The 24,791-nt window shown below is 36.2% G+C and overlaps 1 protein-coding gene across 10 annotated transcripts in view; it reads right to left on the reverse strand.

Annotated features, from left to right (window-relative positions):
• Positions 1-15,970: 15,970 nt before the first annotated feature.
• CDH18 (cadherin 18) overlaps positions 15,971-24,791 on the reverse strand; it is a 565,378-nt gene continuing 556,557 nt past the window's right edge. For 9 of the 10 annotated variants that reach the window (XM_087761202.1, XM_087761183.1, XM_087761135.1 and 6 more), the window contains one exon: positions 15,971-23,400. In XM_087761202.1, coding sequence (XP_087617328.1) covers positions 22,898-23,400 — 503 coding nt within the window. In that variant the 3' untranslated portion in view covers positions 15,971-22,897. The remainder of the gene's footprint in view (positions 23,401-24,791) is intronic. The other variant, XM_009469019.2, reaches the window with a different exon arrangement.

Raw genomic sequence — 24,791 nt, forward strand, 5'->3', positions numbered from 1 at the left:
ATGTAAAACATCTAAATCACTTTTTAAAAATATACTGTTCATTCATCCATGCTTAACTGCACAAACACATCATCTTTACATCTACAAAAAATGTGACCTATTAGTTTTTCAGCTTTAAAGGTGAAATGAGAATTCTCTGCCTACCTGCATGCAAAATTCAGTCTTCAGACAATAATCTGATTTTCAGAAGTGTGACTGATTTATGAAAGAGATCTGCCCCATCTAATTGGGTCATGTGTTTCTATATAGCTGCTTTTTTTCTTCTTTTGGATGCAACGGGAAGTGCCAACAATACGGTGATGGTGCGACTAGATCACTCAAAAGTTTGCCTATGTTCAATCAAGAAGTTCATAGTTTTCTGAACTTATACCACTTTCCTCATACTGAGATATGGAATATCACTAGTATTTTGGGTAGATTTATGATTGTAAAATGCATTTACATAGATATTTAATTTGATATAGGAAGGCACCCTGTAGTAGCATAGGCACCTTCATGTTTTTTTAACAGCAAAGAATAGAAATAGCTAAACAAAACCAGTTATATACCAGGAATAAACCTGGCAATCAGCAAAGAGTTCAGACATAATTCTTGATTTTATATCTCAGAGAACTATAGAACTAATAATTAAAAATTTAAATATTTGACTTACAACATGCCAGGTAGTCTGCTAACTATCTTGAGCTTATCAAGTAAACATCAGCTTTTAATTTTAATCAATTTTTGAAGTTTAAAGAAGCTTTTATAATTTGTCTTGGAATCAACCATGGTTAAGATTTTCAGTAATGATTGCCTAGATTTAGTCTCCTATACTCAGTCTCTGAGAAAGTGTTGACTTTATGGTATTCTGAACAGCCTCTATCTGTGTAAAAGAAGCTGATACTGCAGATTTAAAGTTGTCTCTTCTGGAAAGTAAGGGTGGAAACTGGCTTAGAGTTTTGAAAAATACAGGAAAAAAACCCCAAATAGCAGAGTTACCATTGAAATTATAAAAACAGAGTGAGCAGTGATGGAACAGAGGTCTCATCCTCTTTCGATCGTGTTTCTTTCCAAGATACTTTGAATTTTAATCTGCATTTTAATAAATTTAAAGAATGAATCCCTGTTCTGCTAAGTCAATGGCAAAAATTCAGCTGATACCTTTTCATATTGAAATCAGGGATCATATCCTGTTAGTGTGGTCTAAATGTATTATAATTTTGTATTATGTATTGAGCATTAATATAAATGTTATAGGCCTATATATCATTCAGTTCCTGTTTTCTGCATCAAAACATGCAAAATGTAAGAAAAAAAGCTTTAAAAAGCTATACTTTGCCTTTTATTGCAATGGTCTACAGAAATAAACAGTAGATCTGCAGCTGTACAATGGGATCTAATGCCATCTTCAAGATACTGGCATACAAATGGCATAACTTAACACAAAATGACACATCATAGGTTATTACTGGCTCACTGAGTTAAAGAAAGGAAGAGAGGATTTTAATTAAAACCAGTGATGGTTTAGAGAGAGGAGAGCTGTGGAGGAGGGGGGAAGTATACGTATCGATAATGTCCAGAAGAAATCTAACATAGAAATTATTCCCTTCTGCCTCTAATGAGAAAATTTGGTCTGTGACAAGGACAGTCCATTAACTGATGTGACCTGATTAGGCTTATTAATGCTGCTGGCTGTATTATTAAGACAAATGAGAGGCAGAGAAGCCAGGACTGTGTAGGCAAACAGATCCCACCTGAGTGGGTGCTCCAATTTAATTCTTTTTACACTTCATGAGTAAACCAAATGTCAAAGTTCAAGAGAGTCAGTCAAGCAAATGATGGGATTATAGTTCAGGATGAAAAGATGGGGGGAGGGTGGGGAGGAATGATGAATGCTCTTTCACTAGAGGAATTATAAACAAATGTAATCTTTCTTGATGAAGTACTTAATTCTCTTCCCTGTCTCAGGTCATTTAACACATACTTACGTGGTGAAAAGAAGAAGTATTTTTTAAAATTACGGTTCTTACCATGTAATTTAAAGTATGTGTCAAAAAAATTACTGAGTTTATTACTTTTCCCCCAATATATGAGAAAGAATTTTTGTTTTGAAATGAGTTACAGAAATGAGTGGAGGAAAATACAATCTATATTTCTCTATGGTATTAACGGAAAACAGAATCAGAATATAGAAAAGATGTAACTGTTAATTTTTTTATATTAATGATGCCCAAACTAAGAACAAATATGCAAAACATAATGCAAATATTATATGAATTCTCACAACAATAAAATGAGATGCTTTCTTTCTCCCATTTAGAGACAGAAACTTATAAACCAGCAAAAAAAAAAAAATCACAAAGACCATTGTTGTTAGCTTATTCATCAAAAGTAACAGAGAAGAGTCAGTATACTGGGTTTATGTTGCAAGGTTTTGGTAGCTGGAGGGGTTGCAGGGGTGATGGCTTCTGTGAGAAGAGACCAGGAGCTGCTGCCATGTCAGACACAGCCAGTTCCAGCTGGCTCCAAGATGGCCCGGCCACTGGACAAAGCTGAGCCCATCAACAAAGCTGGTGGCGCCTCTGTAATAACATACTTAAGAAAAGGTCAAAAAAACACTCCACAGCAGCTGTGAGAAAGATGAGTGAGAAAAATGTGAGAGAAACAACCCTGCAGACAACAAGGTCAGTGAAGAAAGACAGACAGGAGGTGCTCCATGTGCCAGAGCAGAGATTCCCCTGCAGCCAGTGGAGAAGACTGGTGAAGCAGGGTGTCTCCCTGCAGCTCATGGAGGACCCCACACTGCAGCAGGTGGATGTGCCCTGGAGGCAGCTGCAGCCTGTGGACAGCCCATGCTGGAGAAGGGTTCTGGCAGGAACTGCAGCCCATGGAGAGGACCCCACACAGGAGTAGGTTTTCTGGCAGGACTTGTCACCCTCCAGGGGACCCACGCTGGACCAGTCTGTTGCTGAAGGACTGTACCCCATGGAAATTACCCAAGTTGGAGCAGTTCTTGAAGAACTGCAGCCCATGAGAAGGACCCACACTGTAGCAGTTCATGAAGGACTGTATCCCATGGGAGGGACCCCACACTGGAGGCGGGGAACAGCATGAGGAGGAAAGAGTGGTAGAGGGGAGCTGTTCTGAACTGAACGCAACGCCCATTCTCCACCCCAGGCGTAGAGGAGGTAGAAGAGTTGGGAATGAAGGAGCGAAGTTGAGCCTGGGAGGGAGAGAGGGTGGGGAGAAGATGTTTTTGGTTTTGTTTTTGTTTCTTGCTACCCTACTTTTTAATTAGCAATAAATCAAATTAATTTTCCCCAAGTCGAGTCTATTTTGCCTGTGATGATAACTGGTGAGCGATCTTCCTGTCCTTATCTCGACCCACAAGCTTTTCCATTTTATTTTGTCTCCTTGTCTTACCAAGGAGGAGGAGTGAGAGAGCAGCTTGGTGGGCACCCAGCAGCCAGCCAAGGTCAACCCACCACAGTCATAGTGGATACAGACTATAATCTCAGACTATGGCAGCTGGATTACTTAAATGTTTAGAGATTTCCGTCAAACACCTTCTGCTTTTTGCAAATGGATAATCATGGAGTAGGACTTATACTTAGTACAGGATCTATTTAGTGAACCTTGTGTACGCTTAATTAAAGAAAAATGCAGCTGAAAAGTTTGAAGACAATCTCCTGCAGATGTCCAGGCTAAAAAGATAAGTGGAAATTAAAGTATGGTGGAATAAAATGGTTAAATAAATGTTTTTGGGTTGGTTGTTTTGGGGTTTTTTTTTGGGGGGGAGGGTTGTCATTCAGCTTTTCAAATGCAGCCACTCCTGAGGCCAGTAAATCCCTACCTGTATAGGTACAGCATTGTAAGCATGTTCAAGAGAGTAACTGCCTGTGAAAACAAACGACACAATAACTAAGTTAGTTAATTAGAAAAGAGAGAGGAGCCTATCATTCCCAAAGAGTTTAAAGGTAGCTCTAGGAAAAACAAGGTACTTGTTGAGATCAAGACTCAAGAAGTATACTATTGCCAAGGACACAATGTAGAAATTGCTATTAAATGTATAAGTACGCATCACATTTGATGACATGCCTATTCTGAATTAGGAGTACTATTTGACTCCTTCACATACAAAAGTGATCGCTTTCTAGTCATATAGACAGCATGCATGAAACCAGGCATCTGGAGACAGAAATGTCTGTGATTCTGCCAAGGTGTATTTTCCCTGTCCAGCTGACCCATAGTAGATATACTTCCCATCTAGGTTTAAGTGGACAGTTACATCTGCATGATACAACAGTCTGTAGAGACACAAGTTTAGTTAGAGCTCATTTGAGTATTGCCAGCATTGTGCTCCTCAGAAAAACTAATTGACTATGTCCTATCTATTGACTATGTCCTGTTATTCTGCTTCTGCTTCTAGCATAGCTTGACTGGTATTATTTTGCGGGGTCTTACCACATATTTCTTGCCCTGAACAGGTTTAAACTTGCCATTTTGTAGGGAAAGTTTCTAAAAGGAACTTTATTTGTGAAAAAAAAAAAAAAACAAAACCCAAAAAAACCCCAACCAAACAATAAAAGGAGTAAATATGGACAAAACCAAAAATATGGGCAAGTATGGAGAGACAGAAAAGGAAAAAAGAGGCGATAAATTGTGAAAGAATAATGCATATCAGCAAGGTTAAAAAACTAACAGGTAGAGAAAGTGCCTGGAAATATGTAAGGAACCTAAACACCTGTAGCTCTTGGACCAGGATGGACTGTGTCTTGCAGAGCATTGCACATTGCCCTGGAGACTGAGAAGGAAGAACTTTAAACTTGGCTTACTGGTACAAGATTGTACAGCACAGAGAAGTGTGTGCACAAGAAGGAAGTAATGGTGGCCTGGACAAGGACTATCTGCAATGAAGAGTAACAAGAAGAAAGGTAGTAAACTGGTCCACTCAACATCTTAGACATGAGCAAACATATACTAATGTGTATGTCAGGGGTGCATCCTTTTGCGTGAAGGCTTGGAATACAGAGGAAAATAGAGTTTATGAAAGGTTCTGGGTCATGATAACATTCCGTCCTCAGAAGGAATGCATCTAGTCTAGACTGAAAAATTATCAGACACACCCAAGAATTTCTAAAAGAAACTATATTAAAAGCAGATTCAAAATACCCATTTTGGAAGAAAGATGGGAGCCTTAATGAGGGACCAATGTGGCTGTATCATAAGTTTTTCAGAAATCTAAGATGAATACAAGGAACAGACAAAGTGGATAATGGCATCTACTAGGAATAAATTCTGAAGTATAGCATGTGCATTAGGACCAAAAATCAAAGTAACATTCACCAGAAAATTCACTAGGAAATTCACTGACTACTTTTATGAGAAAGGGTCAAAGCTCCTCCATGTCTAACAGTTCTACCCCTTAATTTCTATTTTGAAAATTAATGGAGGATTCATAACATCTCAGAAAAGTAGAAATATTTAGCCTGTCTGAAAGAAAAAAAAAAAAAAAAGACTCAAAATCCTGCTGTATCATTCAGCTGAGGTCCAATTCTCAGAAGATATTTGAAGCAAACAATCCTACAAACTATTTGTAATTACCTTAAAAAGAAAAAAAAGTTGAGTATCAGCCAACACTGAGTTGGTGAAGATATTTCTCTGTCTACTCAAACTTCCACCTTCTGCAATGCATTGCCTCTAATGAACAAAGAAGAGGTGTCACATTTGTAGACACTAGTAAAGGCTGGAATACTATTTTGTGTGACATTCCAGGGCAAGTTAGGGGAACATAACCTGGATGAAACCTCAATCAAGTGGATGCAGAACTGGTCAGAAAACTGTGTTCAGTGAATAGCAGCTGAAGATCACAATCAAAGCTGAAAAAAAGTGTGTTGGGTGCTTTTCCGTGTGAATTGGACCACAGTATTTTACTATTCAGTACTTTCAAGCTCCGTAATGATGAAATAGCAGGTACAATTACCAAGTATACAAACTGCACCAAAAAAGGAGGTATTGCAAGCTGTGTTGGACAGTACCCATTTTATTTGGTTGTTTACACTGTTGTTAGATGTTCTGCATAGCACTCTGCTTCTAATGCCACCAATCAATGCTTTATACACAGCCGTGCCACAGCCACCAATCTGCAGACCGTAACCCCTCTTTTTCCTCTGTGCTTTACTCATTGAATGTTCTTTCACTGTAAGTATCATATAGATAACCTGCTATTCTGGTTCTGTCTTCAGGAGGGAGTGATATGGCACACTGCAAATCACTGTATGAGCTTTTATTTCAGTAAATATCGTGTTTGGGATTTTTGCTCTGTTTTTTTTCATTAAAACCCTTTAATATGGATTAACCTTTAACTGAAATCCACACTTAGCCACCATTTCTTTTTCATTGGCATTCCTGTATTAAAAATTCATAACAATTCTAGAACTAGCACATAAGCATGTAAAATGTATTAAAGTACTAGTATATAAATGAGAATTCTGTAATCATACAAAGGAAAAAGAAACACTGAAACCTTTTAAAAGAGATTAGCATTAATTCTGACAGGTTTTGGTATTTAGCTGTTCAAGAAATTGGGTAATTGCCAAAAACATGTAGTAAAAAAAATACCCTGGTGACCTGCTAATAAACTCTAAATCCTGAAATCAATGCCAGGCAAAGGGCCACTGTCTAATCAAGCCAGCTAAAGGATTTTAAAGCTTTCAGCTACTTTCAAAGGCACAAGAGGCCAGCAAGTGCACAGAAACACAGAGTTTCAACTCTACTGGCATAATGAGCAAAACCACCACGTCTGTCTTTAGTAAACACATTAGTGCAAAAGCAAGGAAATTACATGTTGTTTCAGCACAGAAACATGATTTCTGTAACTTTCCATGAGTGTTCTGTGTGTCTATCTGATATATAATCAGTTCACAGAACCAGAGATAAATATAGCAGGACAGCTATTTTTTCTCAAATTGAGCTGTGCAAATCTGTACCATTGATTATTTTATCACCTGAATTTGACCTATTTTTACTCTTTATATCAGTGGATCTATGAAAGTGGCTATGTTTTTCAGAATCTGAGATATGATTTTTGTTTGGAAAACTGCCTAAGGAATCAAACAAGTTTTAAACTGCTGTAGCAGGTTAATTCATTTTTTTTTTTTAAACAGGACTAGATGTATAATCAAAGCAATTCTTTCTAATCTACTTTTGTCTTTAAACGTGTTTTATTTATAATGGTCTTTTGAACAGAGATGGACAAAGTAGCAAAAAAGAGCCATTAAATTCACGCAAAACTAATTACACTTTCATACAGAAATAATCTAGCTCCAGTGCCACCCCAGTTGACTATGAATACGCCAGTCAGTAAGTATAGATTCCAGAGGTCTTGTTTCATTCATCTCCACTCTCAATAATTTTCCCACCTTAATGATTTCTCTATACCAGACTATATATTACCAAACATAAAGCTTTTCTTTTTTTTTTTTTTCTCAGTTTGATGCAATGAAACACCTTGGTTTTATCAAATAAACATAATAGTAAAGATGATGTATTGAAGCTTTTCAGTTCAAGAATAAAAGCTATCTAGTTCTGACACAAGTGTATGGAATTTGTTGCTCTTCTGCAACTTTCTGCTTCTCTCTTTAATATACTGTTTCTCAGTAGTTTCAACTCTTTATTCAAACCAAGTTATTAATTTTATCATATATTAAAAATTTTTAAAATGAAACAGTATATCAGGAGTGTGCATGTGTGGTGTGAATCTGTGGAAGGTGTGGATCTGCTTTACTGACTAAAATATGATCCATAAACAGAACTTTGTAATATAAGGCTTTTATTTTTCTCGTGTTCCTAGAATATTCTAAATAAAACAGGCACTTATTTATTTACATGAGCTAGATTTTCTCTTACATTTTGTGCAGAAGCACGTTAAATGCCCATACCTAACTGGATTATATGACTACTGTGGCCAGTATATTGGTACAAGTTCAGCATAAACAAATAAGCTGTTAACCATGGGTGGTAGCTGTCACATTTGCAAATGACATTGTCAGAACTAATAAAATGCTGTAAGTTAGATATAGGCTTGTGTATCCTGATGAATTTTAAATACAAGAAACAAATGTTCTGCTTATCAAGTAGGAAGGCATACATAGCTCACTGCAACACAATCAGTCCCCCACTAACTCTTAGTGTATTATCAATAAATGCTAAGTATGCGTAGAATGCAATCTTCAGTCTGCAAAAGGAAGATAAGAAATATAAGCTACAATGTTTTTACTTTATATGTATGTATAGTTGCACATATGTATACACACAGAAAGACCTTCACAGAGCCATTTATAATCCAGGTCCCATACATATATTTTATTATAATCAATATGATTATACCATGTTCTGTTAAATTACATGTATGACTTTTTTCTCAGTAAGCAGCATTTGGACTTTTTTTTTTATGAAAAGCAGTCTATTTTTACACAGACAGTATAAAACTTTATCAGGTAATACACTTAAGAGTAGTTCCTTTAAAAAGTTTAGGTACTAGAAAAAAGACCAGTAATTCTAATAAAACCACTCACTACTTTACAAGTAAGAAGTAAATGTGTTTTGGTGACACATGCCTTTCCTTATGCATAATATGAATAATTTATTTGCTTATTGCATGGGTAATGTAAAATTTATAAGTTCGTATGCTTAAAGTATTAATTTCCTTTCTTTCAAATTATCACATTTGTAACAAAAGATGTGATGGTTCAATGTATTCTCCTTAATTACCATTTCCAACAATAGGTGGATTTAAACAGTTGGTTGGGTTTGCTTTGAATTTCTTAAATTTTAACATATATAGTTAGAAACTTTAATGTCAAAGTTTTCTTTGAGCTACCCTGATAGTGAATAAACCACATAGCTAACAGTTTCTTACTAGGTATTTTTTCAGCTACAATCTCATGCATAGTATAAAAGAACCCCGTGAATGTCAGAGGTGATGTGATTAATAGTTGAGAAATATAATGGTTCACATTTTTATTTCTCTTTAAAACTGATTCTCCGAATCTTTTATGTGGTTGATCTGTAATCTCAGCTCTCTGTAATTTAATTAAGTAATGACTCATTTCAGAGCATTTTGAATGGGATAATAGATGCCTGTGGACAGTATACGATGAGTAGAGGCCAGCAGTTCTTTGACTTCAGTTTCATAATTCATTGGACTTTAAATGGACTTGTGGGTTCGTTTTCCTGACTGGCATTATCTACAGATGAACCAAGTCAGCTGAAGAAGGTTCGTGAACTACATCTGTAAGTGGGTGACAGGCAAATTTGAAAGACACAGGAGGGGATGAAGGTAAGCATTATAGGGCTGGAAATTATTTCATGTTTTCTTCAGATTACAAACCATTAGGCATGAAACACTGTGTCATGGTTTAAGCCGGCAGGCAGCTAAACACCACACAGCCATTTGCTCACTCCCCCTTGCAGTGGCATGGGGGAAAGAACTGGGAGGGGAAGTAAGATTTGTGGGTTAACATAAAGACAGTTTAATAGGACAGAAAAGGAAGGGTTAATAATAATAATAATAATAATGATGATGATGATGATGATAAAAGAATATACCGAATAAGTGATGCACAGTACAATTGCTCACCAGCCACCAACTAATGCCCAGCCAGTCCCTGAGCAGCAGCCCCTGGCCAGCTTTCCCCCAGTTTATATACTGAGCATGACATCATACAGTATGGCATAGCCCTTTGGCCAGTTTGGGTCAGCTGTCCTGGCTGTACCCCCTCCCAGCCTCTTGTGCATGTCCAGCCTTCTCAGTCGGTAGAGCATGAGAAGCTGAAAAGTCCTTGATTTAGTGTGAGCACTACTTAGCAACAAGTAAAACATCAGTGTGTTATCAATGTTATCCCCATCCTAAATCCAAAATACAGCACTATGCCAGCTACTAGGAAGAAAACTAACCCTATCCCAGCTGAAACCAGGACACACTGGAACCAGTTTTAACCTCGTAGTCATTTGGTCTCATTTTTAGTATCTCTTCCCTTTGCCAGAAACTGAATTTTTTTCATTGCGACCAGGCAAAATTTCTTTGGGTTGAAGCAGTTTTTAAAAACAACCCCAGGAGGATGGTGTAGGCCAGCAATGCTGATATCTGTATCTAACAACAAACTGCAGCTGTGTGACTTCCAAAGCCATACCTGGTGTGGAAAAAAGGCTCTAATATCAGCTCTGTATCCACAACATGACTTTTACCACTCAGTTGCATACCATGGGAAAAAGTATCTACTTTTGTTTATTTTAAATCTGTTAACTAAAAACTCATTTTATGGCTCCTAGTTCTTCTATTGTGAAAAATAGTAATAGTAATTTTCTGTTTATTTTCTGCATGACAGTTCTAATTTTATAATTTATTTCTGTAATTTATTAAATATTATTCTCATTAGTCATTCTTTTTCATATTGAAGAGTCCTAACTTTTAAAATCTCCTGAGAAGGGTGCTATTCCATATCTTTGACTATTGTTCATGATTTCTGTGTGTTTTCTCTAGTTTTCCTATGGGGCCAGACTGTTTTACTGAGTAGTTGAAATGTGGAATCACTGTGGGTTTTCAAAGTAGCATAATGACACTTTCTAATTGGTTTTCTATTATTGCCTAATAATTCTTAACACCAGATTTATTTACGTTGGTTTTGATTGCTTAGCAGATATTTACATAAAAACAGTAACTCAAAATATCTTCCCTGAGGAATAGTGATTTATTCTGTGCTCATGGTGCAGGTGCATTTTGGGTCGGCTTTGCCTTTGTTCATTACCTTGCATTTATTTCAATTCCTTCCACAACTTCAGTACATGCACTAAGTATCCATTGATTGCTTTGCAAGTCTTCACACTTTGCTTCTCTAGATTGTCTTTGACTCTGTGAAAAAATCCCCATCCTAGCATAATGCCTAATAGTACTCTTTACACTGAGAAGCCTTACAAAGTATTCCTGTACTTTGTTTCTTCTTCTTAAATCAGTTTTTAAGATCATGTCATTCCATAATAGGTTTGATGAAGGACCTTGTCAAAAGCTTATTGGAAATCTAAGTGTACTAAACTAATCAAATTATCCTTATTCAAAGGCCTGTCGACACCTTCAAGAAATTCTAGTAGATTAGCCTTCCATATAAACTAGATTAACTTTTCCCTCATATGTCCTATGCAATGCTGTGTCCACTTGATTTTGCTGTTTGTGACAGTTTCTAGACACTTAAGAATGCTTTAAGAATAGAACAGGCAGGTTTTGAATTTTTCTAGCACTTTCAGCCCAGGTTCTTAAAGCACTTAACAAAAAGGGGTTTTTCAAAGCTGGACATTAAAGTTGAGCTCCTAAATCACCTAGTTTTAAGGTTCTAGATTATTAGTGGAAATCATCACCAGGCAGCTTCAGCACCTTTCAATTTAGCATTTTGTGTTTAGTGTGTATTGATATATGGAAATAATTGATTTCAGGCAAGCATATTTGAACAGTTGGGACTAATTAGCTACACACTGGAAGAAATATGAGTAGGTTACTTGCTAACAGGCATGTATTAGAGTATTTACTTAAAGACAGATAGGGAATCAATGGCAGAGACAGGAAAAGATTATTTGTTTATGGATGCATCAACATTTCTTTTTCATGGCACAGAATTTCACTTTTATTATACTAAGCTCAAGGAACAAGTTTTCTTCTACTGTTACTCTTCTTACTAGCAAAATATTTGGCCTTAATTCTACATCATTATATATACAAAGTATTTCCTTATCACTAAGTGAACTACAATTTCATGTCCATTATTACCAGATCCCCTATGTTTTTTCCTCTTTCCTGTGAGTATTGTGAAGTTATCCCTTATCATGTTTCGAAAAAAACTTTATCAAGGATTTTTGCTCACCTATAAATTTTCCATCATAATATCTAGAAATATTAAATCACCCAGAAGCATGAAGTTATTTATCCTATTTCTCTCAGAAATGATTCAATCTTATCTTCCCTTTAGTTAGGCCGTCTCTTGGACTTCAATTATAAAAAATCCTTGATTATCCTTTATTTCTATTCATATTGTTTCTGTCATTAGCTGGATGACAGCTTTTCTCAGCCTCGTGTAGATGCAAATCTCAGCTGGGGTTTATTCAGCACCAAGAAATTCAGGTCCTGATCATCCAGAAATTCTGTAGGTGATACTGCAGTATAAATAAATAATTTTCTGTGAATTTCTCATTTAACAAAGCCATTCTCATTTCTAGCCGTTATAGTACATAAAAGTCCTCTATTTTGAGAGTCCAATAGTATGATTTATTCAGTTTTCTCTACAACAGATCTATAATCATTCTGTATTACCAGTGGCCATTCAGAGGCCACTGAATGGTCCTCTACTTACATTTTTACCATTTGCTCCTTATTCCTTACATGGCTGATATTATTGTCACCATATCTTTATATTATTTGGCTATTTTCTTTGATTTTTAATTGTAAAATGTCTTGGTGCAGGTTCTGCTTTAGAAAAGTGGAAGCAACATTTCTAAACTTTAATTGCATGATGAGAGGAGGTGAGAATTTAAGCTGTATTTTACATAAATCAAAACAGACAAAAACAGTTACATTCTATACCCAGACAGAACAAGTTTACTTTTATGAGTTCTGTAGAAAGATTTATTCAGATTTTGACAGCTGCCAAGGCATGACGGAGTCCTACTCCAATCTGGAAACACCACCAGTGAGGTAGTAAGGACAGAAGCTGAAGAAGGAACACTGTGCTGAATACAGTCACAGTGCTATTGTTTGAAAATTGGATAGGCCTGTTTACAGGAACACTTGTCAGATCCTCAAGGTCAAACAAGAAACTCAGAATATAATTAGGAGCAGACAGAAATATGGTGATCAGACTCGGTGACTATCTCTTTGGCACTGCCATCATGCAGGTTTTCTGTACTAACACTGAACTGAGTTTACAAACACATTTCATGTAAAGAAGCAGTCATTTGGTGCTAATCATGTTTTCATTTCTCATTTCCATTTCAAATATGAACTAGTGACCTTGAACTGAAATGCTCACTATTTCATATTAATTTTTTTAACCAAATAAGTTTACCATCATATTTTATCAAAAAGTCTGTCCAGAATGGGATCCTCCTTAGCAATACCAAGAACCATACAGACTGCACCATCAACAGCAAACAGCACAAGATGCAAAGAGACAGATTGACCATCACAACGTCTCACATTCAGGATGAATCCTTTCGAGTTGTGATAACATCTGACATAAAACACCTTACAAACAAGGAAAAGCTTTTCACTTTCAGAGGGCAAAAGTTTTCTTTTCCACAGGAACAAATCATAGCAGCATGTTATTGGCTGTCAGAATCATGTAAAACTCTATAAGACACCAAATACCCCTTCCACATACTTAAATTGGGATGTGTCTATCATCCGACCCGTTTACTCACAAGGTATTCTTTCCTTCTGAAATATAACTTGGCAAGAGACAGCCTAAGTTCAAGTCTAAACTGCTGTCCAAAGTCACTTACTTGTACACATTAAAATTATAATTTCATTTATTTATTTATTTATTTAACATGACAGCTGAGAATCCAGTGTGGAAGTTGAAGGTTCAAGCTAGCCAAAGAATTTGTCCCTTTTCACTTTCTTCTTGTAGGGATAAAGCTTAGATAGTAAGCTGAATATAGCATAAGGCACACATATTGTGCATTTATGTTCTGTGTTTTGTCTGATGTCTAGAGACTTTTGACTTCTTTTTTTCACACAATTTAAACAAAATGTGAGCAATGAAATCATATTAAACTCACCCAATCTGAAACTGGGTTAGACATGAAAGAGCTGGAAAAGAGTCAGCAGAGGTTTTGGTATGTACATCATGACAGAAGCTTTCTCCAATGTCTTATGACCTCTGCCAATATTTTGTGTGGATACAAATCAGACAAAAAGTAATAGATTTCTGTAAGTAGACACATGGCTGTTTTCACCTGCAGCCCTCTACGTAGCTATTGTTGCTGTTTTTGCAATATGTAATCTTGATCAGAAAAATTAAAATTCTGCTGCAGAAGTGAGAAAATTGTAGCAGTTTTTCATTACAAAAGCACAGTCCAAAACTTCCTGCAGAACAAACTAAGTATTTTCAAAATCCATATGTAAAATCAGCAAGCCAAAAACCTAAGCATACCAGTGGGAATCTGCATATATATGACTGACCCAGTAATGTGGGGTATTTACAATATCAGCAATAGAAATTAGCATTAGCTGAATAGTGTAAAGAAACACAAAGACAAATAAATAAATAACTTTTAAATATGTTTTTTCCACTGTAATTTTCTTCTGAATTTCGTAGTCTATACCCATTATATATCACATAGAACTTATGTTTTTATCACCTGTAATGGGAATAGTCATAAAATATTGCAGTATTAAGTCATAAAGATTTACAATAATAATCATAATACATTACTGAAAAATCTGTCTTGTATCACTATGCATTTTATTGATTGTATGACTTATCTCTGATCATTTCACCAGTAATTGCATCTGCCCTGTGATATTTGCTATCTACTCTACTACCCTTCTATTGCTCTTCACACTTCCTACAACACCCATCACTCCATTACAAGTCTTTGCTTTGTAATTTTGGATTCAGAAATCTTGCCTTTTAAGTCAGAAATTCTTTAGCCAAATAATGTCATTTTCTATGTAACCTAGGACACTAGGGTCTTGGCCAATATAAGTGCTTAATTACACCAAGATTCTTTAAGTTATCATAGTGGCTGATTTGAGTTCCGTATTATTATGCATGGGAAAAAGGTAAGGAATTCAGCTGTGATAAAGTCCCATTAAAAAGTTTGCCCCAGAGTAAAAAATGAAGATGACTACATTTGGCATCAGATACCACTGATAAGTATTTCCATTTTTCAGAGAGATGAAGTTTTATTCCTAGATTCCCCTGACATTCTTAAGATAAATTATCATACTACAGTGCTTTAAGCATCCAGCACAAAAAGGGGGCTGGTGGGGGTAAAAAAGAAAGAAGACAATATGAAACGATAAAGGAGAATATAAAGTGAACAATACATAACTCATGTTTGCAGGATCACTCAGCCGCACAGAGCTTGACAGAAAACAAGAATGTTGTTTACCCAAAAGTACTAATTAAGCAATCAGTAAAAATTCATTGAAATTTGTGACATGGGATTGTGAAAGGAATAGTTGAACTGGGAGATCCCCATCTAACGTCCTGCTCTGAAGTCAGTCTTCCATATCCACAATAAAGTCCTTTGACCAGTCAGTTATTGATTAGTCCTTGCAGTTTTTGACAAGTTCTATCCTGGGCTTGGTCAAAGAACAGTCCTTCTGACAGACTTTCCACCAAATTCAACAGAAGTGACTTCTTAATGTTCTAAGGAAATTAGAACGAGAAAATTTGTCAAAAACATTTTAGTAAGTCTTATTGTAAATATTATTGAAAAAATAGCATGATAAAGGTACATGAAATGCTCATTTCGAAAGTAAGGGCAAAATATGAAGTGAGCACTAGAGGGTTTTTTGGTTTTAATTTTTAAATAACACTGCATAGGAGAGAATATGCTTATGAGGTGGTGGTTTCAGATCTGCTTAAAGAGGCTGTGCTTCTGTTCCAGGTACCAGATTTGAGAGGTTTACTTTGCCTTTCATTTCCTTCTCTCTCTCTCAGAAAACTGGATGCTATATTTGCAGTTATATAATTCAATTAGTTAACATTTAAAGTATACTTTGGCATCCTACATTAAAAAAATTCTCTGTACGAAACTATTTTAAAAAAATCTCAGTCTTGAGATAGATAGAGAAAACAGAACTAACAGAGACCTCGTTCGCAGAGATGTTCCCCTTATGTGTCAGGTTTGAAGCATTTTAGAGACATATAATAGAAGAAATGGCACCACAATTTCTGACTTGATGCTTTATGATAAAAACAAGTAACAAAGAACAAGAACATTATTATTTTTATTATTACCAACATCATATGCAAGTGACTTGCTTTTCAAAGCTGATAATCCAAAGTTTCATAAAGAAAGACATTTTCAATTTTAGTCTTTTTTTAATAGTTATAGCAGCTAGAGATTAAAAAGATTTTAATCTCTGATTCATTCTCCTCCACATTACCACTTCCCAGTTGAAAATTTATGCAGCACAAAGTATTGAAACTAACTGGGAAATACAAGTTTACGCGTAAATTCAAAGAGGTTGCAAATAGTACAGATTGTGAGCTGATTTTTACTTTTTTGAGAGATCCAAATGTGGTCTCCATAACATAATCAGGATGTGTATATTTTCATAGACCTTTACATTTCAAGCATAGTTTCAAATCAATAGGCCTACACAAAAAGTAATTTGCTTAGTAAGAGTGAATTTTACTTTTTTTTTGTACACAACTAGTATTTGTTTTTTGCCCAACCCAAATCCTGTCACGAAAACTGGTTGCACACAATATGTTGTGCTTGTGACTTCAAAACACAGCTGAATTTTACTTGTAGGTGCTTTGTCCTCAAACCAATTCCAGAAGATACAGGAAAGAATTACTTTTAAACATGGAACATGGGTATTAATTCAGATTTTAAGTAAACAATGTACAATCTATCTTCATAATAAAGTCAAAAGCAACCTAATTTGTTTCAAAATAGTTAACGTGGCAGGTAAAGGTGTGTGTTAGAACTGCAGCATGCCTCAGAAATGTGTTCACACCAAAAGCCTGGCAAATGCATTAAGACTGATCCATTCTTATCCAGGACTCTTAACAGAAAATGTGGCAGTTCAGATGTTTGAATATTTCACCTATTTACGTGTACCTTTATTAGGCTTTCCATTGAGCTCACCAGCTATTTGGACTCTACCAATGAACGTGCATAATGACAAGGTCCGCTATGAAGGTCCCATGGATCCTAATTTTGTTCAGGCTTGGCTAGGAATCTAACACTTTTCAAGCTTTGTGTGCTGTATGATCCTCTAAGAGTCCTAATCCCAACGTCCTTTTTCCCTTTGAAGGTTGCTTTGCAGGATGAGGATGTTTCTGCAGGTACTGACTACCCACCAGCCAAAATATGCTCTATTGCACGTACTTCCAGAACAACCCAAATTTAGAGGCAGCTAGTGTGGAAAGAGTTTGTTGGATCTTCAGGACTTTCTTGATTAATTAAAAGTTGAAGTGTGTTAATGGATTTGCAAGGATTTACACAACACAAAAATGCTACACAGAATCATGAAGCCCACAGAAAAAGTCTACTAAACTCACAGGCAAAGCTTTCTAGCTTTTGAAGACTCTCTGTACCCAAATATAAACAATACATTTGCCACATATGGAAGGAGTAGTATGGACTTCAAGCAACCTAAAGTTTAATTTAACAATAATATAACAGGATAATAAGTTTTGCTAGGAAAAAAAAGGTTCAACGGATCTTACATATGAAAGATGAACTAAAATCTTTATAAACATCCTTTAGAAAGTTCAGACACCTCAAATGAGGACCAAAACAAAACCCATAAAACCAGTAGTTCCTTCCCTGAACTTGCATTCAGATTCAGGCTGACAATATTTGTCTTGCAAATTTTTTATTTTTTTTTTCCTGGGTCTGTGCTGAGGCACATGTGGGAACTGCATAGCATGGTGGTACAAAATCTAAATTGGCCTATGGGCAATAAAGTAGAGCAAGTAGGGTACTGTAACAAAATTGTATTTTCATTTCCTGTCAACCTTAGCTTTATTTTTGAAATTTATGTCAGTCTGGGAAAGAAGGTCTTGCATGCAAGAAGTTCCTTGTGAGCCATGGTACCAGTATTTTCTAAGATGTAATTAATTTGTTGGTAAAGCCCGTTACCTCCTTTGAGAAAGAATAAGTGATTCCTGTACATTTACATTGCATGTGCCTGAGCTTGATCATTGTGAATGTCCTTGCCTGTTTTTTCTCTTCTATTCTGTGTCAACTTAGGATAATAACCCTGTCTGTTACCACCAATGTGGATTCATAGATGTGCAATACCCTAACTCAATCATGTGGATAATGTATTCATCCTATAAATCTGTATTTCAGTTTCAGGACAGTGATGGTTGGAGTGCAATAGTTGCCACAAGTAAAGTAATGAACCATTTAGCAGTTATAGTGCAGTCTGTTGCAAAGTATCTCTTGGTGTCTCTCTCTCTCTCCCTACCCATCTGTAGCAATAATCATGTAAGACAGTCTTTGAAATAGTGACATAACTGAGTGACTATACCAAGCATTAAAATCTAGTTAAAGTTACCATACCATTTCTGACATTGACCTCATTAATACTGCTGTATCACATCTGATTCTTACAGACAGAATGCCTTTAGATAGTTATATTACTTTGGTGAGTATAAAATACATGAGTGAAGAGAAAATAACCCATTCTAGTTGTGATGAGGAATACAATAACCCATCACCATAGCAAAGAGTATATTTTATTTGAAAAATACGAATAAAAGATTTTGTCCCTTTTGTTTATTAAAAGAAAATGTAACAATTTCTATCAGTAACACTTGCATAAGGAGGTATACTTTACATTACTCTTTTGTTAAAAAATATATATATATATTTGGAGACTTTGGAAAAATAAGGATGGCCCAATACTTGCAACACGCTCCTAATGTTCCTTAGAATGCACTGTGCCATTTATATGTACTGCAAGTACAAGGTCTCAGCACTTTATAATCCACAAAGTAACCCTAGGCAGCATAATCTCATACTCTTCTCTGCATTTAGAACATTTCCTTTGTTACCCTTTGTGTGATTCTATGAGTTTAGTTAACTCCAGGCTGGTCCAATATTTAGATTTTCTAAAAGATGATTTTACAAAGCCTTAGACCACAGAAATTTTGTAATTCCTTTGAAATACCATTGAGAATATTTTCACATAGCCATTTTCTTGCAGTATTCACAACTTAAACAACTGCATCAATTAGAATTCAAAACCAAAAATGCTTACAATTATTTTGGTTTTCTAAGAAGAATGCAAAAAATAAAGTGCATAACAGAATGAAATTACTTTCAACTTTTACAGTGTTCTATATGTATGTAATAAATGGCGACACTGACAAACAAATTTGTTCTCAATGTATGAATCTTAATCTAATGCCAGTTGAATTCAAGCTCTTCCTTGTCTTCAAAGTGTATTAAAATACATTTTTGACTGGTTTTAGGTTGACAATATATTTTTACATTTTAAAATACTTACACAGACCATTTTCTCAGAAGACGTGTCAAGATTACAGCATACTGAGTGCACTCACCATTACAAGAGAGGGTTTGTTTGAAGGAATGCGACTAATTAATTAAATGTGCTATTAGTTGAATAGCTGTTGCAGAAATAAAATTGTAAATTGGAAAGCCCTTAAGCATCACTGTTTATGTGCCATTTAACTTTACTCAGTATCTTCCAGTTTAAGTAAAACTGGCCGTTTTCAGGGGTTAGTTGTTAAGCAGCAACAGGAATACTATTTAGGCTAACAGGAAAACACTTGTGAATGAGTACACAAAATATCCATGAAAGCTTTAAGCAAAGTCTGTACAATCACACTTAACTATAAACTAGGAAAGAGTTTCCCACGATACTTTCACTGAATGTATACTTTGTTTAAATCAGCACTGCTACAAAATGATGGTGCCCTCCTTGGCATACAGTGTTAATTTTCTTCCAGTTTAATCAACGTTAACATAGAAATTCTCAAATATAGTTTAAATTTGTTTCAAGGACACAAAGGACCAAAGGAAAAATTTGTAGGATGGGGAAAAGAAATCTGTAAACCTGTTCTTTCTGCACTGTGAGGCCTTTTTCTGTGGCCCTGAAGATTTAATATTCTGCTATTTGTCATGCAAACAACACAGCACTGTGATGTGTATTTGAGTAAAAAAACAGTAAGCACAGAAGCATGCAGACATATCATGATAGAAAAGCACATTTGGAGATCACTGTGGATAGGACATACCAAATGGGACACACTGTAGCATCACTGAAGCAGCGTCTCAATAACCCTGCAGAGTTTTAAAATTATTCAGAATTCCTGGGGCTGCGGGTACGACACACGTGCTGTACAGCAGCCAAAAGAGCACCAGGAATGGTGAAAAGGGCATTCTTATTCCTCTGAGATATGACCTCCTTCTCTCATTAACTTAAGCAGAACATGAGTATAAGGAGCGATTATTTGCTTGTCACTGCACTTCTGTTGGCTTTAAGCCTGAATGTTCTATGATGCAAATAAAAAGAAAACAATGATGGAAACACTGCTTAAAGCACAAAACACAGTTGATTTTCCCCGCTTTAGTGTAGGGCCAGAGGGAACAGACATAAGATAATACCTGGCTCTCAAAACTGTAATACAGCAATGAATGCAGTTTTCATGCAGATGTGGTACGAAGTATTATGGCCCATGGTACTACTAAAGCTGAAAGATTTTCTTCTGAGCGCTCTACTCATACAATATAACAATTTAGATGTTGGCATAAAGCAAGTGTGATCTAAATAGAAAGAAAATTTATCCTCATAAAATCCTGCACTACTAGTTACTTCATTTGGGACAAAACTGAAACATATCCTAACTCTAGTCCCAAAAAAGACAATACATAAACCATTCTCATCTTGATTATAACCCTTACTGCATTAAAGCATACGTTTAACTTTACTCTACAATGAGAATGTCTCCTTAAACGCATTTCTAGAAGATTCTGTATTTGGTAAAATTTTTAAAAAATATTAAAAATCTGAACAGATATTAAACTACTTTCAAACCATCAGCAGAACATTTTAGGGTTTGGGTTTTCTTCCCCTCTAAATTGCCTTGTGGGTTCAGATGTTGACAGAAAGGAAAACATTACAATTTTCAAGTTGCAAACAAAACAGTGTAGTAAAAAACAATTCTGGAACTACAGTGCAACTAATACTTTTTAGAGTTTGAAAGTTTCTTACAAAGCTACTTGTTAATTTTTCCAGAAGTCTGTTTAAACCAAAAGCAGTCAATAACATCTCAGGAAGGAGTTCATTTAAAAATAAAAAAAAATCCTCAAAGTAGAACTTATCAGAAGTTTCAGTCATGTCTAGGACCTACCCAACCATACAGTAAAGAAGGGAAGGCTTAATAATCTGCTTCACCTGTGTGGCCCACGGAAGGGCAGCAATAAATACAGGCCCTGCTTAGAGGAGCAAAAGGTACTTCCTTCTCTACTAAGCTGAAGGTAGGTGGCACCTAAAATGCATAGGGAGGAATCTAGTGGAGTGTACAGATCTGTATCGCTCTCCACACCAGCCCAGAGAGTAAAAAAACAGTACACAGTTTCTGCTCTGGACGGTTTCCCTATCAAATGCATAATGCAAGAAGTCCACTTCCCTAAGTGGGCTACAATTTTTCTTAGAAGCAGAAAACTGTAATAGATGGTGAGCCTTATAGGTCATACTCTTTCATGGGATATTATGAGCTCCTGGTCTTCTCATAATATTATCACAAGAAAGAGAAACAGAAGGTTAAAGTTTCAAACAAAACAAAGGAAAACATAAGAATCTGCTGGTTTAGGTGTTAAGCAGCCTGCAATGTTAAACAGAACTGTTAAGCAGTTCTGCAATGCTAAGAAGTTACTAAAATAAGAAATCAATTTATTTAATCCATAGGAATCAAAATAATGGTACATTTTAATTTTTTCTTCCTCCACTGACTTAAAATGTTCCTGTGCCCATGATACTTGAAATAGGGAGAGAAAAGCTCGCTCTGCCTAGATGGAAATTACTCATAGAGAAATTAAATATCAGTAGATTGAAATAAAAAGAAAAAAGCATCATAATCTTGCTCTTTTAGTTTCAATTTTCTCTATTCCAATGTCTTACCAGCACCTCTGTTTTGCTTTTAGTCACACATGGAAATAGAGAGACATTATGATTAAGAACTCCATGTTACAAACTGACTGTTGTAGCTCCTGGACTCAGACCAGCAAAAGACTTGAAAAGGTTCATCTATCGACATAAGTGAAGCACAGTGAACCAAACAACTGCATAGTTTAATGGTGCTGCCACTGTTGTTTTTATTGAAAGAGCCTATGCTTCATCTGCTTTGCTGCATAAAGGGTACTTTCGACCCATTCCATTTAAATGAATGATGTTCCCATGAAAAGACAAAAAGAGAAAGCAGCTACTGGAAACAACAGTTCCTCTAGCACGCAGTAACAGAGCAGGTCTGGGGTTACGGGCTAGAGCCATGTTTGGGCTGACAGCTGATGATGCCTTCCCTCTGTTAGCTGGTTATGGATGGAAAGATTATGAAGGACATAACAAAATGACATTACCTCAATGCAACCTGCTAATTCAGTAAGATTAAATCATCAAAGGACCATTTATTTAAGAGGACAGGTGTGGCTTATCCCTTCTGTAAAGGAAACAGACTGTTTCCTTCACTTCTCACACGGAGCGTAAACTCCACTGGCTACCTCACATTGGGATCACAAGGCCCAGAGCACAGCTAGAAATGCAACATCACAACCACCTGCAAGAGATTTGCTCCTCCATTAGCTATCTTCCTAAACAGGCATGACTATAAACTTACTGTAGCTTGGAGATGTTAAGCATATTGCAATAAAAATGTCATTGCTTGGCTTTACTTTAGGTATTGTTACAGATATGGTACCACAGACTTTATTGTGCAATTAAAAAATATACACAAGGGACAATAGCTTCTTTTTTCTGTATTTTTCAAAATTTGACTTTCTTCCAATTGAGAACCCAGTTTCAAATATGAAAAGGGCACTTGTTCTACAGTAACTGCATACAACTTGCTCAGTTCCAAGTACTGTATTCATTTTTTGTTACTGCTGCTGTTATTATATCTCCAGTCGTTTAGGAACTTTTCTGTTGTGGGAATTACAACTAAGTTGTTCTTTCTGATTCTATTTCTCCATAGAGTTCAGCTAGCTTCTTGAACTCAGGTCCCCAGTCTCCAAGGTAATTATAATCCTGGTCAGAGTGTGTTGTGGCTGAATCCAGCGAGCTGATAGATCCAGCTTCTGATCTATGACCCTCATAGGCATATGTCTGTAGGGAGTCATATGGGGGCACACTGGGGTCCAGATCAGCCTCTGCCAGTCTTTGCTTAATGAACTCCTGAACATCTATACTGTCAAGGCTTGAGGAGGGGTGATGCCTGGGCACTGGCTTCACTTCAGGACGAACATCCCTCCGGTATTTTAGCTCCTCAGCAGCCGATGGATTCCGCAGTGCTGTGATGTCGAATGCTTCTGTGTCTTCTTCTCCACCGCCCTCATCATCATATGTCACAACATTTTCCCGGACGTCTTCTTCTGAAATGATCAAGGGCTCCTTCTTGCTACGTCTTAGAGTGATGAAAAGGACCACAATTGCTAAAGAGAAAACTGCAGATATTAGATAAGGTTTAAAGTTTACATCTGAAGTAAGTACATATATGCTACAGAAATAGCAGATATTAAGTCATGAACACAGAAGCGTAATACTTTCAGGCTAATATGGGTATTCAGGATCATTACGTCAGGCACATGTCTGTAATAAAGGGCCACCAAACCTATCCAACCTGGAAAAGAGTGTACTTATATTCCCAAGTGTGCAATGCCTTTGTTGTGTAACGTGTTACCTGAAGATGGGTCGCTGTATGCCTGGAAAGCACCCATGAAATCCATACAGCTGTGCTTTGACATAGCAACATGCCAAAGTGCAACAAGTGGAGACCACACAATTAAGGGGAAAATTAATAATGCTGTACTGAAACTACAAACTTGCGATACAACCTTCCAAAGGGTCAGTAAAGAGCACTCTTCTACTGTATATTTTCTTTGTGGGGATTGCTGAGGTTTCTTGAGACAATAATGAAATCCACTAGTTACATTATCAGAGATCTCATAAAGGAGATAAAAGGGGATAACATACTTTCAGTTAAATGAGAAATGAGTAACTAAGGCTGACATTTTTCAGAAGCATTGTTAAAGGCTTTCAGTGCTTCATTAAAACTGTTATTTAGCATATACATTGAACTAAAATGTAAAAGGTTTATTTTTTCGCTTATGAATATTCAATCTTGTATGATAAAATCTGAGATTATAAACTAAATGTATTAATATACATTTTAAAACAGCTTTCTGACAAGGTAGTTCTGAAGTAACCTGTGAGAAAAGTAGTCTTATAAAAATGTAGAGCCTTTGGAAAAAAAAAGTCCACAAAATCTCCTATGTGGGTCATAGTGCGATTCTCAGTATTTCTTGCTGTCTCTGTAAGAACACAGAAAGGCACACGAGTTGTACAGGGATATGTACCCAGCAAGTTGTGCCTCTGCCAGGAAAAAAAAAAGAATATAAGCTAATGGGTAACATTCAAATTGGTCTGGGCAAAAAAAAAAGTCAAGAGAAAATGCACTTGCAAGGGCATTTATCTAATGGAGTCATCTTATAGTCTCATATGTCCCTTGCCCCTGTGGATTATGTTGTGCATTGCTATCAGCTTATCCCACAAAGGTAATTAAGAAATGGCTTTTGTACAGTGCTAATGGTGCTTCTTACAGGGTAATGCATTTCAAAAAGCTTTCCTCATCTCTTTTCTATCATTTTTCACACTGTTCTATACATGGAATTAGAGTCAGTGGCTTTTTGAAATCTTTCCAAATTACAGAAAAAAGATCTACAGTGCTAATTATGTGATAACCTCTGAAAAATAATTTCTAGTGGATTCCAGATATTCATGAATGTACTTTAAAGGCACTTTTCCCTATTAATTTTAGCAAAACCTTTCCCCCCTA

Source organism: Nipponia nippon, unplaced genomic scaffold, assembly GCF_047370975.1.
Source record: "Nipponia nippon isolate SJK-2023a ecotype South Korea unplaced genomic scaffold, ASM4737097v1 scaffold_1, whole genome shotgun sequence".
In the NCBI taxonomy this organism is placed as follows: Eukaryota; Metazoa; Chordata; class Aves; order Pelecaniformes; family Threskiornithidae; genus Nipponia; species Nipponia nippon.